This window comes from Podarcis tiliguerta (genome assembly GCF_965153285.1).
Source record: "Podarcis tiliguerta genome assembly, chromosome: 8".
Lineage (NCBI taxonomy): Eukaryota > Metazoa > Chordata > Lepidosauria > Squamata > Lacertidae > Podarcis > Podarcis tiliguerta.
In genome coordinates, this window is record NC_139541.1 from 75313255 (window position 1) to 75329039 (window position 15785).

Below are 15785 nucleotides of genomic sequence, written 5' to 3' on the forward strand. Positions count from 1 at the left end.
GAATGTTGAGGCAGACAATTCGGTCTCACAGTTAAAGAGAGCCAGCAAGCTTTGCCTCCATTTTTTTAAGGGGACTCGGGTTTCTTCTGGTTCCACAAAAGTTTGAGTTAACTCTTCCTTAGTAAAAACACAATTTTCACAGAGTGTCAGGCCTAATGAACACAACATCATTTCCTGTGGGTCTTACTCCATGAAATCAATTACCAAGATGAAAGATCCCCAAACACCTCGCATCTGTCTAAGTCTCCTCTCCAGGGCTTTTTCCTTGACTGAGACTGTGTGCAGCTGATCTCTCCTCCGCCCTTTTCATGCCCCTCCTGGGGTTTTTTTGGGGGGGGGTGTAGCCTGTTGCAGGAGGAGGAGGAGACACCTGTGACCAGAGCCACCAACCTGAGCCCCAGTAGGTGGGTGCCCCCCCCCACACACAAGCACAACCTGATGGTATGACATCACGTCATGCCATCACCTGCTGCCCTTCAAGTAGAGATGTGTATTGATGCTCGGAAAAGTTGTATTTATTAGATATTATCCTCCCTTCCTCATGTTTGTAAGTTCAGCAGACTGTATCCCCTTGCTGCTTAAAAAGTCTTTCCTTCCCCCCCCCCCTTAAAACAATAATCACACAGATTCTTGCTTGACAAAGGTAAAGATAACATATACTCATTCAGAATACTTGTATAAGAGTAACAGATACAGCAGCTTTGTCCAGAGGAGCTGGATTGGGTGGCTCCTGTGGACCAATCAGACTGCTGCATTCTGAATCCTATTGTTCTAGGACCAATCAGACTGCTTTATTTTGGATCCTATTCAACTCAGTACATAACACCCCTCCTCTCTAAGTTCCAGTCCTTCCCGGGAGGTTGCATTCATAGTCCTCAACGTATGCTAGCCACCTATGTATGCGTTGCGGCCTAGGGTGTTCCCTGGTCAGGGGTTTGGGTTCTGGCTCGTGTTCCGAGGATGCTGGCTGTGATGGGGCCGTTTGGTCTGGCGCAACCGGCTCGCTCAGTCATGGCTCCGGTTCCGGTGTCCTTTCGACCTGGCGGGTCCTCTCTGGATTTACTGATTCTGCCTCCCCTGCAGCCCCTACTGCTCTACGGGCCTCACTGTTCCCTTGGGACCCCTCTGACCTGTCCCCCTCCTGGGAATCGTTTCTCCTGGGAATCATCACTGTAGCTGGTTGCAGTGGCAGTGCCAACATTGCCCCCCCTCCGTTAGCACCTCGTACGACACGGGGCCAATGACCCTGGTGACTGTGGCGGGTACCCATGCCGGGCCTGCCCGCAAATTCTTTGCATACACTGGGTCCTGGGCCACGACAGTCCGGGGGTTCCTGCCTTCCCCCACCACTCCCTCATCCTGAGCTCATAGTAGCGAGGACTGGAAGTTCCCCCCCAACTGTCTACTTTATACACATTACAGTGGTGCCTCGCAAGACGAAAAGAATCCGTTCCGCGAGTCTCTTCGTCTTGCGGTTTTTTCATCTTGCGAAGCAAGCCCATTAGCGGATTAGCGCTATTAGCGCTATTAGCAGTTTAAGGGCTATTAACGGCTATTAAAGGCTTAAGGGATTAGCGGATTAGCTGCTAAAAGGCTATTAGCAGCTTAGCGCTTTAGAAAAAGAGGTTGGGGAGCGGAAAAAAATCGCAAGAATCGCAAGACATTTTCGTCTTGCGAAGCAAGCCCATAGAGAAATTCGTCCTGCGAAGCACCTCTGAAAACGGAAAACCTTATCGTCTTGCGGGTTTTCCGTCTTGCGAGGCATTCGGCTTGCGGGGCACCACTGTATTTACAAAATGGGCCCCACGTGATTGGCTGATTCCGGGATTCTCCTGTAGGCCAATCAGGTTGCGGATTCACTTCCACCTGGAGCTGAATTGGGTGGCTTCTGCGGGCCAAACAAACTGCTGAATTCTGGTTCCTATTGTTTTAGGACCAATCAGACTGCTGCATTCTGAATCCTATTGTTCTAGTACCAATCAGACTGCTTTATTTTGGATCATACTCAACTCAGTACATAACAGTGAGAGTTCATTCTTGAAAACTTACAGGAAGAAACTCAGAGGGATTCAGCTCCTGTCATTTGCCTATCTAGAAAACATGCATTGTTGATTTGGTTGCATGGTAAATATCCAACACTTCACAGGCGGGTGGCAGTCCCCTCACAGAGCAGAGCACATCATCCACAGGAGAGGCAAGGAAAGTCCACCTTCTCATTCACCTCTCACCCTGAGGACCCTGAGAACTCAGGCTATCTTTCATCAGGACTTCAGCACCACGTCTCTAGATCCATGGGGAGAAATAGGCAGGGGCATGTTGGCAGATGAGGAAGCAGACGGAGGAAGAGGCCTCATGGCATTCTATGTAGTCGTACAAAAATATAAATCCTAGTCTTCACACAATATAGGCAAACATTTTCTGATGTCCCCCTTGTGATCCCAAACAGAAGAACGATGTACTACCTCCCCCCCCCCAGGCCCTGTGGAGGGGCACGCAGTGGCTGCATTTGGCCCCCAGGTCAGCAGTTCCCCACTCCTGGTATAGATTACTAAAGGCCTCCATAGTTTCCCGATTTTCATTCTTCTTTGGCTTCCCTTACGCAGCCAAATGAACAGCTTGGTGATTTTAGAAAGAAATTGTGAAACCATGTTTCTTCAGCAGGTACATTGTGAATCCCCTCGTCTTCAGCAGGTACATCGGGTGAGCACCACTTTGAGGCAATCAAAATTTGGACTAATGTTAGATTTCCCACAAGCTTCAACTGGCACAGCTTGCATCAGCCTGCTGAACCAGTCCAGCTGTTCCAGAACCCTGTTGTCGCAATGGCCAGCAAGATGTCTGTGCAAAGCCTCAAAGCAGGACTGGACAGCAACACCAGGTGGTCCGGTCCCATCCCATCCCATCCCCCCGCTTGTGATTCCCACGAACTGACATTCACAGGAATACTGTCTCCAACAATTGAGGAAGAACATGGCCAACTTGGTTAGTAGCCATTGTTAGCCTTATCCTCCATTATTTTCTTCTAATCCTCAATCAAACACATCCACGTTGCTGCCCATCTTTACTTCCTGAGAGCAAATTCCAGAGTTTAACCATATGCTATTTCAAACACTACAGTGGACCCTCGGGTTACATGGCCTTTGGGTAACATAACTTTTGGGTTGAGGACGTAGCAAACCAGGAACTGAGTTTGCCACTCGAGCACACAAAGAAGCGCTCTGAGCACCTCACGCATGCCCAGAAGTGCTCCACGGTGCTGCACACATGTGGAGACCAGGCGCCTCAGGTTACGAAGATTTCGGGATACGGCCAGGCCTCCGGAACAGATCCTATTCGTAACCAGAGGTATCACTGTTCTTTCTTCCATCTTTCTCAAATCTTCCAACATTCACTGCCATTGGCTGCCCACAAATTCTAGTACTGTGAGAAAGGAATAAAAGCTTTTTTCTCTCCTGTTGCACTAAAGCCTTCCTGTGAATTGAAAGCTGACTAAACCTCAGGTGTGTAAGGAGCTACAAGAATTGCCCCGGCCAAAGGATCTCAGTGCTTGAGGTGTAGCATAAGGGTTTGCACACTCCTCAAGGCCCTTTGGGCTCACATTGCTCAGGAATCAGTGGAAATAAACATAAGCACCTTGAATGCGACGTGGCAGCAAATTGGCAACCAGTGCCACTGTCTCAGCAACAGAGTGACACGTAGGCAGTAGCCTGCTGCCATGAGCACTCTGGCTGTTGTGTTCTGCAATAGCTGCAGCTTCTGGACCTGATACAAAGACAGCCCCAAGGCATGCTGGCATAATCAAGTCTTGAAGTTACCAGTGCATGAACCACTGTGCCCAGGCTGCCAAGCAATTGACCTATCTCCAAGACTCAGAAATCACTCATTCATAAGGCCTCCAGTTTTTCACGGTTCAAGCTCAGTTTGTTGGCTGTCATACACCAAGGCATCCAAGCACCAACCCAGAGTTTCACTCCAAAACTCCAGTTGACTCTTCCCAACAGCTTCATATTGATGTTCAATACCCACTGCATACCCTCCAACATTCCTCAGATGAAAACATGGACATTTCTCACTCCCCACAACTGACACACACCCAATTTTTGTCCCCCACCCCATGCCCCCACACAGCATTTTCTATCAGAAGAATGGCAAGTTCCACAGCCACATCACGAACAGGACACAGCACGTACATCCTCCACTGACCTGAGAATACCCCATAATCCCAGTTTTATTTTATTTCATGTTTGGTACATTTACGAAAGAAAAGCATGCACCAATAAATAAATTTTAGAAAGTGGCAAGATTAGACACAAGCATAAAAGATTTTTGGGGTAGAAGCGAAATCTAGACTCTTTGCACTCCCCCCTCCATGCCACCCAGGGAGGCCTTGCCCTCTGCTTACCCCTCAGATGCAATGCATTATGTGGGGAAGAGCCTCAGTTTTATCAGCCTCTCCTGCTGTAACGTTTGGCATCTCTGCATATTCTAAGGCTTTCACCATCCATTTTTCCTCTGGGGGTATTCTCACAACTTTCCACCTCTGAGCATAAAGAAAAGATCCCTTGCCACTGTAGCTGCATACATAAACAGAGTTTGGAATTTTGCTGACCAATATCGCCTGCCAGAAGGGTTTTGGACTCTTGGAAAAGTCAGTTTGATTCCCCCCCCCCCCATTATATATCATGCCCCAAAAGAGCTTAGCCTTCCTACAGGTCTACCACATGTGACAGAATGACCCCTTGCAATTCTTACATTTCCAACATTTTTTTGGTACATTCTTATATATTTGATCTAAGCTCTTCAGAGTTAAATACCATCAGTACATCATCTTATAATAATTCCCTCTTATAATATGAAGAAGAAGATGGTGAAGGAAGAGGACATGAGCCCAATGTCACTCCCCCCACCCTCTCCATTGTGATTACCAACATCTGGGAGTCCCATTCTTCTTAGAAGAAACAAGAGCCTAAGCTTACAGTACATTATATAGCAACATTATATATTACACAAATATATACATAATACAGTGGTACCTCAGGCTAAAAACTTATTTCAGGGTATTCTCACAATTTTCAAGCTGTGAGCATAAAGATCCCCTGCTTTGGAATTTTGCAGATCAATATCCCCAGCCAGAAGGGTTCTGGACTCTTGGAAAAGTCAGTCTGATTTTTGATTTTTAAAAAATCATTATATAACATGTCCAAAAAGACCTTACCCTCCTTGCAGGTCCACCCCATGTGACAGAATGACCCCTTGCAATATTTACATTTCCAACACTTATTATGTACATTCTTATCCATTTGATCTAACCTCTTTGTGTTGAATGGTTTATTTAAATATTAAGGTGCATTATTGTTTTACAAGGTGTGTATCTCTTTAAAGGCCAGAGTAAATATCATGACCTAGTTTTACAGCTGTGAAACAGTATAGCAGATGCTGTTAAGTTGTGTTAATTAAGCTGTGTCAGCAATTGGATATAGTATACAGTGGTACCTCTGGTTAAGAACTTAATTTGTTCCGGAGGTCCGTTCTTAACCTGAAACTGTTCTTAACCTAAGGTACCACTTTAGCTAATGGGGCCTCCCACTGCCACCGGGCTGCCGCCGCCTTATTTCTGTTCTCATCCTGAAGCAAAGTTCTTAACCTGAGGTACTATTTCTGAGTTAGCAGAGCCTGTAACCTGAATCATCTGTAACCCGAGGTACCACTGTACTAACATTGCAGCAAGAAAACTCTCCCAGGACATCTGTGGTGCTGCGACTCTCCATTTCTCCTTGTCCAAATGCCAAATCCACATCATTCTCGATGTCTTTGAGTTTCATCAGCATCACAAGAGAAATCAAAGCAAAGGAGGTGGAGCTGTGCTTGCGTATATCCAACCCCAGTAAAACATAGTCCCTTAAATCTGCGATCTCCTCTGGACACAGACCTACAATCCCCCCCCACACCTGCTCTTAACTCTGTTGTTGTTTAGTCGTGTCCGACTCTTCATGACCCCCTGGACCAGAGCACACCAGGCATTCCTGTCATCCACTGCCTCCCACAGTTTGGTCAAATTCATGTTAATAGCTTCGGGAACACTGTCCAACCATCTCGTCTTCTGTCGTACCCTTCTCCTGCCCTCAATCTTTCCCAGCATCAGGGTCTTTTTCAGGGAGTCTTCTCTTTTCATGAGGTGGCCAAAGTATTGGAGCCTCAGCTTCAGGATCTGTCCTTCCAGTGAGCACTCAGGGCTGATTTCTTCAGAATGGAGAGGTTTGATCTTTTTGCAGTCCATGGGACTCTCTTAACTCTAACCAACTTATTTTAAAGAGCAAGTGGACCAATTCCTTACCCCAAACAAGTGCATTTAATGGGAGGGAGGGGATCCGGGTCACTGTGCATTTTATTACTGTACCACAAAGGAAACTGTGGACAGACATTTGTCCCCCTTTCAAAAGCTAATCCAATTTCAGTGCTGTAACCTGATGGAACTCGTTTCCCCACAACCAGGGTTGAGAAATTGAGTCTGGAACAGATTAGGAGGGACGTGTCCTTGGAGTTACTGGAAGGGGGAAGAGGTTTAATTGGTTTTCAACACTGTGCTTTACATTATGGTATAGCATAATTAGAATTCTAATAATTTGTGACACTGTCCTGAATCCATTGTTCCCGGGTGCTGGCAAAGTACTCCTTGCAATCCTCTATAAATTGCTCCAACAAAGCCTCTTCATGCATCAGTTCCTTGCTTGGCCCAGTGCTGTTCTCGAACTCCTTCCTGCCTCTTCAGCTATCTAGAATGATGAAGACACTCCTGATCTCCTGCCTCCTCTTGACCCTTCTGAATCCAGGTGAGCAGAACCACAGCCGCTGTGCTGTTCATCATGTTTCCAGGAAGGAACGAAGTGGGGTGGGGGGGGTCAGCCATTAAAGCAGGATGAGGAAGGAACCAGGACTTGTGGTTCCTTTGAAAGGGAGAGAAATAAAGCACAAGGCCAGATTACAAAGGATCCTCTATGATATATAGTTTTGTTCCCAATATTCAGTTTTTATTTAACCAAATGCGTACAGAGAGGTGTGGCATCCCCAAGTACATTGGGGGAACAAGAAAGGCAGTAGTTCACTCTTCGGTGAACCAGAATCCTAGCTCATATTTAAAGCAAAGAGTAGAAATTTATGATAGGAGACAATGTATAGGCACAATTCTCATATTTTGGAGCGGAATTACCCTGCTCCCCCATGCAAAATTTAAGTTTCCTGGTGTTAAATGCCACCCCAATCTCTGAGTGGAGTCAGGTCCCAGGGGTACCAGATGTGCTTACCAGAGTCTGTCATGTTTGCTGGTGCTGATGGGAGTTGTAGTACAACAACTTCGGGAGGGTTAAAGGTTTCCCCACACCTTCTCTACTGGTCCTCTCCCTCAGACTGCAGGAGCCATCTTCAACAATCATTCTCTGGTCTATGCAAGGCCCACCCCCATTCACAGAGTTTAAGAACTACAGAAGGAATATATACTAGTTTCCAGAAACTAGTATTCAAATAGTGCCTCCAATGTTGCAGGGGGAAAAAATCAATTGAGGATGGTAAACATGAATTTATGCAGTCTGCTTTTGAAGCTATCTAAATCAGTGGCCTTTACTGTCTCTCGTAAGATGGAGTTTGTAGCAGAAAGTGTTCTGTTCATGTACCTTGACGCAGACCAATTCCTCCTACACAGTTACTAAAGTTTTCCAAACCCATTTTCGCCCTGTCTGCAGTGGCATCTCTGATATGTGAGTCTTGTTTCGGTCAAGAACAAGATTGCAGATATGCCGCAACTGAGGAGTGTGACGATTCCCGTGACCAGTCCTGCTTGTCTGCCCGTGGAGTAGGCAAACTGTGTAAGTGAGAAGAACTTTCAACCTCTTTGATCACCAAAATGTAAAAACCCAGACTCACTTTCTAAGGCCATATCTTCGCCACAAGCCACGGAACATGACTTTTCATAAAGTAGTGTTCTAGGTTCTGCATTGCCTGTAGGAGCAGGGAAGAAATTCAAGTCATTTCATATTTAAAGGTGCATTTGCTCAATTGGCAGAGCAAAACAAAGCCGTCCTTCAGAATCTGCCCTTTTCCCATTTTTGCAATTCAGTTGTCCAGCCATGTAATCAATAGACAAATGCACATACTAGGGTAAAGTGTGCATACAATAACCTACAACAGCTTTTGTAGTTGGAGTCAGTCTGTCAGGTTCCCATCTCCCAGGCCAAGTGAAAAATGACCTGCAAGGTAGAGAGCTAGTCTGCCAGGATTCACAGCCAATATGGTCAACAAACATCTTGCCCCCCCCCCATGGGGGAAACCATGACTACTTAAATCTTTGTGACCCTGCAGATAGGGCCTAAGAGTAAAAATTACATTCACACTAAATGTTGATGGTGGGGATGAGGAGTTGGAAACTGATATGAAAATGTGGAGAAATGAGCTTAAAATAAAAAACCAAGAGAAACTGACACTGACATATTGCCCCTTCCTAATTGCCCGTGGTACATGCTCCCTTTATGAGCTCCAGAATCGACTCTCATTGGTCCAGTTACAGGGTGGATTTGGTTTCAATCACGATTTAAATCACAAGTCAGTAAGACTTGGTTTTTTAATTTTTTTTTACAGAAATACTCATTCTTGCTGGTATAATCTTAATATTTACAAGATGAAGGTTTTGTTTTTGGAATAATAAATTTTCAGAGTAGTTTTTACAGTTATATCAAAAATTACTGATTTGGTTATACTATTACAAATGAATTGACAGATAATTACGAAATTTTTGTGAGGTTTAATAAATTAACTGTTTATATTTGGACAACTTTTCTGCTGTACTTTATTGGAAGGAAAAAATAATCATTTCATTAATAACAATTGAAACAATTTATATAACTAAAACAATAACATTATAACATATGTATCCACGTTTGTTAACTGATGTGGGTAAATGATTTTTAAAGAAATACCTTGGAGGGAGTTATAGCACACATGAAAAACATAAAACAAATCCTTATTTCCTGATGAGGATAGCCTTTGGACTATAATGTAACTTAAATAGGTTCTCCAAACAGCCAAAGGTTCTCCATTCCTGACTCACATTCAACAAATAGATAAAACTGGAGGAATCTCTTTCCGCTCCAAGCAGGGTCTGCTCAACACAATTGGATACCTGAGGCAAACCATGAAATGTTCCCCACCCCGCAGACCTGGAAGAAAGGGTGACTGAAGATTCGGCCTGGGCAATTTATTGACATATCATCCCAGGACCGGTATGAGGGGCAGATCATGATGACAGCTTCACTTAGCAGTAAATCGGTGGGGGAAACCTCGCCTATCCTGAGTCCCTCTGCCTCCAGCACCCAGCACGCTGAGGAAAAACTAAACAGGCAGCAGCCTGGAGCTGGAGGCAGAGGGACTCAGGAGGGGTGGCAGTTTCATGAAATATATATCACTGAGTGAAATCACCATCATGGTCTGTCTCTCATATCGGCAGTGGGAGAAACAAGCTGCATAACGAGGCTTATAAAGATTATCTCTCCCTCCCTCCCTCCCTCCTTAAACTGCTTGGGTTAAGAGCACACCGCTGCCCTCGCCTCAGCCAAGCAATTTTGCGGAAACCGCAAATGAGCCAGTAGTGGGGCAGGGGCTCAGTTAAAGTGCTCCTCCTCCCCAGCTGCAAGAGCCTGGGTGGAGTGCAAGCTCTGGCAAGAGACAGCCTTGGCTGCCACCTGGCTGCTTTTTCAGCACAGGAGGAAAGACGGAGCCCAGTCTGCCAGTCGAAGGCAGCCAGGCAGTGCAGGCAGCCCTGCAAGGCACAGGTAGGGTGGCTTTGCAGCCTGCGCTTTGCGAATGACCACCCCACAAGGAAAGAGGCAGTGTGGCTGAATGGGCACCAGCGAGGCGGAGGGAGCCTCAGAAAGGAGCTCCGAGGTGGTATTTGATGCGGGTGGCGCTGTGGGTTAAACCACAGAGCCTATGACTTGCCGATCAGAATGTCAGTGGTTCGAATCCCCGCGACGCAGTGAGCTCCCGTTGCTCGGTCCCTTCTCCTGCCAACCTGGCAGTTCGAAAGCAAGTCAAAGTTAAGGTAAATGGTGTTTCCGTGCGCTACTCTAGTTCACCAGAAGTGGCTTAGTCATGCTGGCACATGACCCGGAAGCTGTACACCGGCCCCCTCGGCCAATAAAGCGAGATGAGCATCGCAACCCCAGAGTCGGTCACGACTGGCGCTAATGGTCAGGGGTCCCTTTACCTTTTAAACTTGCGATGGGGGAAATCTGAAACCAGCGAGACGAACTGTTTTTAAAAGGACTGGAGTAGATTTGTACAATATATGAATAGACATTGCAAACATTTGCAGGTTTGATTTAAAATATTTTGTTAGGTTATGATTTGATACCTGTTTATAAATATTAGAAATAAGTCTTTTAAGTATGGAGATAAAGTAAACAGGGTGATTTAGAAATGCGAAATAAAAGTGATTGCATATGGAAGACAGGGAGGGGGATGGGAGGAAGTGAATGCTCAATTTGAGCAAACATATATGCGATGAAGAAATTTTATTTGGCTGTTATAAAGGGGAAAAGAAATTTCAATAAACATTATATTAAAAAAGAAAAAGGAAGGAGCTCCAAGGTCCCTGCAATGAACAACAGGGACATGGGGAGGCTCAAATGGGGGAGAGGCACTGACGAGGAGGTGGCAGATCTTGCCTCCAAGGATCACACCACAGCTTCAAAGGCAGCAGCATCAGGCGATGCTTTTCTTCGTGGTCAGATCGCATGCCCCTCTGGATCATCAATCCTTGCCTCATGGGTGGACCAGCCCTATCTCCAGGACTAGTTATTTCCTATTCCAATTCTTTCTTTTATAGCACTTTTGGGGTCAAGAGTGTTTCTGAAGTCCTGCATCGATACAGAGTTGTGTGATGCAGACTATGCCAGTCTCTCCGTAAGATCATCACTGTACACCCAGATCAAGGTCTCCTGCTGCAAGACAGATATGTGCAACAGCGGACTACCTGAAGGTAAGTATCATCATCAGGAAAGATGGTCTCACAAAACTCAAGTAATGAGAGAGGTCAAAGAAAGACAAACAAGGTTTTGGCAGTATCCTGATGTCAGGGACTGGCTAGACAAGGAGGAGTGGTGGCAGCCAGTCGCTCCAGGAGGTGCCTGAGGGTGACACTAGGAAAGAAGATTTCAAACCTGATTCAGACTGGTGGGACAGGGAGGAGCCACTGACAGAGGGAACAAGCAGGGAAGCATTGGAGCCATAGTATGGGGGTGGTGGGAACTAATAGAACAAAACCCAAAATCCCAATAAGAAGATTACCTGAACAACATACAGCATTTATTAGCAAAAATTACAAGGGAGCATCACAGTTTTACCTTAGAAACACCCCTCCCATAATGTTACTCACAGTTCCTCTCCTGCAGCAGCTTCTGGTATTTACATCCTATGCTTTCCTCCAAAACGCTTGAGCTCCTGCTCACCTTTTTAGCCACAAAATATCCAGTGAAATAGGTTAAGCTGAGAGATGGTTCCTGGCCCCAGGCCACTCAGTGTCATTGCTACAGTGGAATTTGAACCCTGGGCCTCCTAGATTCTAGTCCAACCCTCTAATCACTACACTTCACTGGTTCCTTGGTTTCTCGGAGTTCTAGCCCCAAACACAGAGTGACCCATTTTCTTTGATGCATTTGCATTTGTAGAGATATTTTGAGTGGGACAGGCCTCTGTCCTTCTTGTATGGGAAGGAACTGATTTCTTTTAGGTTTGCATTCAGGGAATTAATATCTTCAGGTTAAAGCAAATGCTAAGAAAGATGTATTAGATGCAATGGGCTCCAGTGCCACCTAATTACTAAGCTATAGAGGAACACTATCTACACAAAGGGGAGAACCAGGTGGTGCAAAGAATAAAAAGTTTAAAAAATTACATTTGCTGCTACACTCACTTTCGCAACAGGCCCTGCCACTGGCATGTGGCCCTGAGAAGCTTGACCTGAAGGAAATGTGGCCCTCAATGAAAACAGTTAATACGAAGCTTCAGTCTGTAAGCCCCGGCTAGGCACCTGGCATACACCAGCTGCTGACGCAGGCCTGTATCACCATCCTTTTCAAACAAGAGACAGAAGCTAGAGTTGGGATTTGAACCAAGAACCTCAAAGCTGGCTTAGTGAGCTACCATGAATTGCATACTGAGATCCTCAGGTGCAGAGGAAGATAGGAATAACAGAACACCAGTCCTGCTGTTTCCTAGCTTGGTATCCAATAGTTTGTTCACAGGCTACAATAATGAATGTTTTTAGCTTGATCCAGTGTGCCTCGATCTTATCAGGGAATTCTGAAAGCAGATGGTCCTTAAGAGTCGTTTGGAAGCAATCCCACTTAATGGGATCATGAAGGGCTTGAGTGTTCATTTTGCGCCTTGGTTTCCTTCCTTGAAGCCGGCGTTGAGGTAAAATTTCATAGCCATCGTGGAGCGTATTAGTCGGTGATCTGTCCAGCAGTTGTTGGCACTCGTCATCGCTCTGGTAAGGAGCACATCATGGTGATCTTTAGCACAGACAATGACATAGTCTAAGAGGTGCCAGTGGTTTGATCAAGGATGCCACCATGAAGTTTTAAATTTATTTTTCTGTCAAAAGAGTGTGTTGATAATAACAAGGTTGTGCACTGCACATATTGTCAAAAGTTAAAATCACCCAGGAGGATGAGTTTATTTTCCTTAGGCTTTTCTGATAGGACTGTATCCAGCTGAGAGTAATTTTTTTCTTTAATGCCTTCATTGGCATCCAGTATTGGTGCATAAGCACTTATAATAGCAGCCTGTTGTTTTTTGGTGAGCTTTATTTGGGGGGTTGAGAGTCACTCATTATTACTGTTAGAGACTTCTGACAGGAGCTTCACAAGATCGTTTTTCATAGCAGGCAAACCCACTCACCACTACAAGGTGATGATCCAGTGAGTGAGAAGGCAGTATGATACCTCTGGATTGGCCAAGCCTGCTACAAACATCCGCAACATGGGCTCCTGTCTTCGCCAACGGAACAGTGCTTTCTAAGAGGATATTTGTATTATTAAACAACATAGCATAGTAAAAGAAAGACAGCAGATAGAACAAAACCAAAAACCATGTATCAATAACAAGATTACTTGAACAGCATGCAGCATTCATGAGCAAATATTACAAGGAAGCTTCACGGTTCTACCTTAGTCCTAGAAACATTCCTCACAGTCCCTCTCCTGCAGCAGCTTCTGATATTTACAACCCTACTCTTTCCTTCAAAGAGCTTAAGGTGTCGTGTCTGGCTCTCCTGCTCACCATTTTAGTCTCAAACACCCGTGTGAAATAAGTCAGGCTAAGGGGCGGTATCTGGCCCCAGGTCACCCAGCAAGTGTTGTGGCTCAAGTACAGATTTCACCTCTGGTCTCCTCCCACCCTTGTTCCTGATGTAGATGTTCACATTCCCGTGTTCCTAATGTAGATCTTCACTCACCCCTCCTTCCTTGGTGGGAGGAGGCACCATTTTGTGGTTCGCCTTAGTATTCTCAACACCCTGGTGTAAGCTTTTATTTTAAACACTATAACAACACTAGGACAAAGAATTCTGGGAGTGGTAGTTTCTTAATGGTGCTGAGAGTTAATTGGGAAACGCCTATTCCCTCACAGAGCTATGGATTAGCAAACAAACCCCACACAATAGCTCTTATTAGCTGGCATTTTTACTTAGGTGAAATCATTATTTTACCAAAACTAAGCACATGTTTTCCCAGAAGTGATTTTTAAGGATAAAACTACTAAGAGTTTTCTTTCTCTTTGCCACTCTAAGGAAGAGGGCCATTTTGTAGAATTTTAGCATCATTTGTGTGCATCCGTGGCTGCCATTTTGTCTCTCAGAATGTCACCCAGTGGTGCTCAGTGCTAAGCCCAATTGCTTAAAGTGATATCCCTGTGCTTGAAATGTATGCTGTGAATGTGGCCCCTGTCAGAAATCTCTTGCACCATGCCTTAATGTAGCCCTGGATGAATGGAGCATGGCTGAAGCACTCCACTTTGAGAAGTGCTGGAAGGTGGTAGGCATTGCTCTTTGAAGGAGGAGTAAAATTCCCATCCCTCACATACAGCACTTTGTGGTTTGCATCTGCAAAAGAAATACATTGACTAATTGCAATGTTGGTGTGGTGATTGTTTTCCAGTGCCTGAGACTGAGACAAGGGAGCCCAATGGCCTGGAGTGCCCGAGTTGCTTCGCCGTCTTTTCAGACACGTGTGAGGGCACGAATAACATCAGCTGCGTAAATGAGGAGGACCAATGCTTCCACATTGGGGCTCGCATGAAGTTTGGTGAGTCTTGCATGATGGAGTGCAGCTAGTGCCCCATCTGTACTACACATTTAAAGCATAGATTTTGTTAAATAGAAATACATCTTTAAATTTGCACTTTAAATTGGGGGGGAGGGGTAGGATGGAGACCACAGGCCATGGGGCCAAAGGCATTCCTCTAGGACTCTCTCTCTCTGGCCTTTGGGATCCACCTTAGCCACACCTCCTCTCCCTAGGCCACACCCCTCACAAGCCCCACTTCACAGCCTACCTGTATGCTTTGGCCTGGCTTGATTGTTGCCCCTGAATCTTGGTTACCTGGAGGGAGTACAGAGAGGGGGGGTTGAATGTATCTAGAAAATAGCCTGCCGTGTAAAGGTTAATTTTACATATGTTTCCATTGGCATGTGGACCTCCCAGAAGGTCACCCAGACTGGAAAAAGGCTGCTGGTCTGAGAAAAGTTGCCCACCCTTCTGTTTGAGGGAGTGGGTTTTGGATTCCAAAAATATATGTGTGTGTTTTTCCCAACAGGGGGAGGCAGCATCCCGGGCGCTCTCCGAGGCTGTGGAACAGCTAGTCTGTGTGACTACGCTGAGGGGTTGATGGAGACTGAACTTGGATCATTAGGAATTGAGATCACTCAATTAGACTGCACTGACGCAATAGGCGATGATGCCACACAATACACCACCGTTTCGCCTAGGGGTTGAAGAAGGGGTGGTCTCAGCCTGAGGACTCCCAGGCTTTCTTTCTAGAAGTCTAGAAGCTCCTCCTCAAAGACAGGCTGTATTTGACTTTCATGCGCAAATGAGGTCATTGAATCATGCCCAAAATAAATATATATGGCAAATCATGTGTGTTGTATCATTTTACCAAAAGGAACATTTGTTGGGGAAAATAATAGTGCTTGGAGATGGCAGATAGCTTTGGCAGTGGGCAGGGATGACTTTCAGGTCCAATTTGAATCAATAATTAGTCGACTTTGGGTGGTGCATCCCATTTCTCCACTTAAGGTAAAATGGGGAGAAAAAAGATATGGAAGCAAGATAAAGTCCCTACCAGAGAAGAATGGCAGACTTTGGGCCATGCTGTCAAGAGTGGTCTATCCCATTTCGCCACTAGAGGTAAAATGGGGAGTGCCACAGCAGATGTGCTGCGCAACCCCCACCAAAGCTAATACTTCAGGATTTCTTTAAGACTCAGTCAATGAGTACAGCATATTTTCTTCTGCAAAACCATGTAAATATTCTAAGGTATTTACTTTAAAGTTCGTTGTGGCCTATCCCTCTTGTACAAATTCAGATACTTCTTAAAGTGTCGTTTTGAAATTCCTGGGGGAGATTAATCAACCACAGTCCTATACTGGGACACATTTCATTCATGTAACAGCTCAGACTGCATGCTGAGACAGACAATTCGGCCTCACAGTTAAAGAGAGCCAGCAAGCTTTGCGT

The 15785-nt window shown here is 45.5% G+C and overlaps 2 protein-coding genes across 2 annotated transcripts in view; both read left to right on the top strand.

Moving 5' to 3' along the window:
• LOC310684684 (phospholipase A2 inhibitor NAI-like) overlaps positions 1 to 15785 on the top strand; it is a 39868-nt gene that overhangs the window by 11212 nt on the left and 12871 nt on the right. The gene's annotated exons all lie outside the window — the stretch shown is intronic.
• Positions 6756 to 15181, top strand: LOC310684687 (phospholipase A2 inhibitor and Ly6/PLAUR domain-containing protein-like). Its single transcript, XM_083456153.1, has 5 exons — positions 6756 to 6830; positions 7737 to 7859; positions 10874 to 11026; positions 14205 to 14351; positions 14863 to 15181. The coding sequence occupies exons 1-5, from the start codon at positions 6779 to 6781 to the stop codon at positions 15039 to 15041; spliced, it is 654 nt and encodes a 217-aa protein (XP_083312279.1). The 5' UTR covers positions 6756 to 6778; the 3' UTR covers positions 15042 to 15181.

What these genes read in the sequence shown, in the direction of transcription:
- LOC310684687 (XM_083456153.1), top strand. Translation starts at nt 6,779, where the DNA reads ATGATGAAGACACTCCTGATCTCCTGCCTCCTCTTGACCCTTCTGAAT. An exon ending in CTTGACCCTTCTGAATCCAG is followed by an intron (nt 6,831 to 7,736) that starts GTGAGCAGAACC and finishes CCCTGTCTGCAG; the next exon opens with TGGCATCTCTGATATGTGAG. An exon ending in CCGTGGAGTAGGCAAACTGT is followed by an intron (nt 7,860 to 10,873) that starts GTAAGTGAGAAG and finishes TTTCTTTTATAG; the next exon opens with CACTTTTGGGGTCAAGAGTG.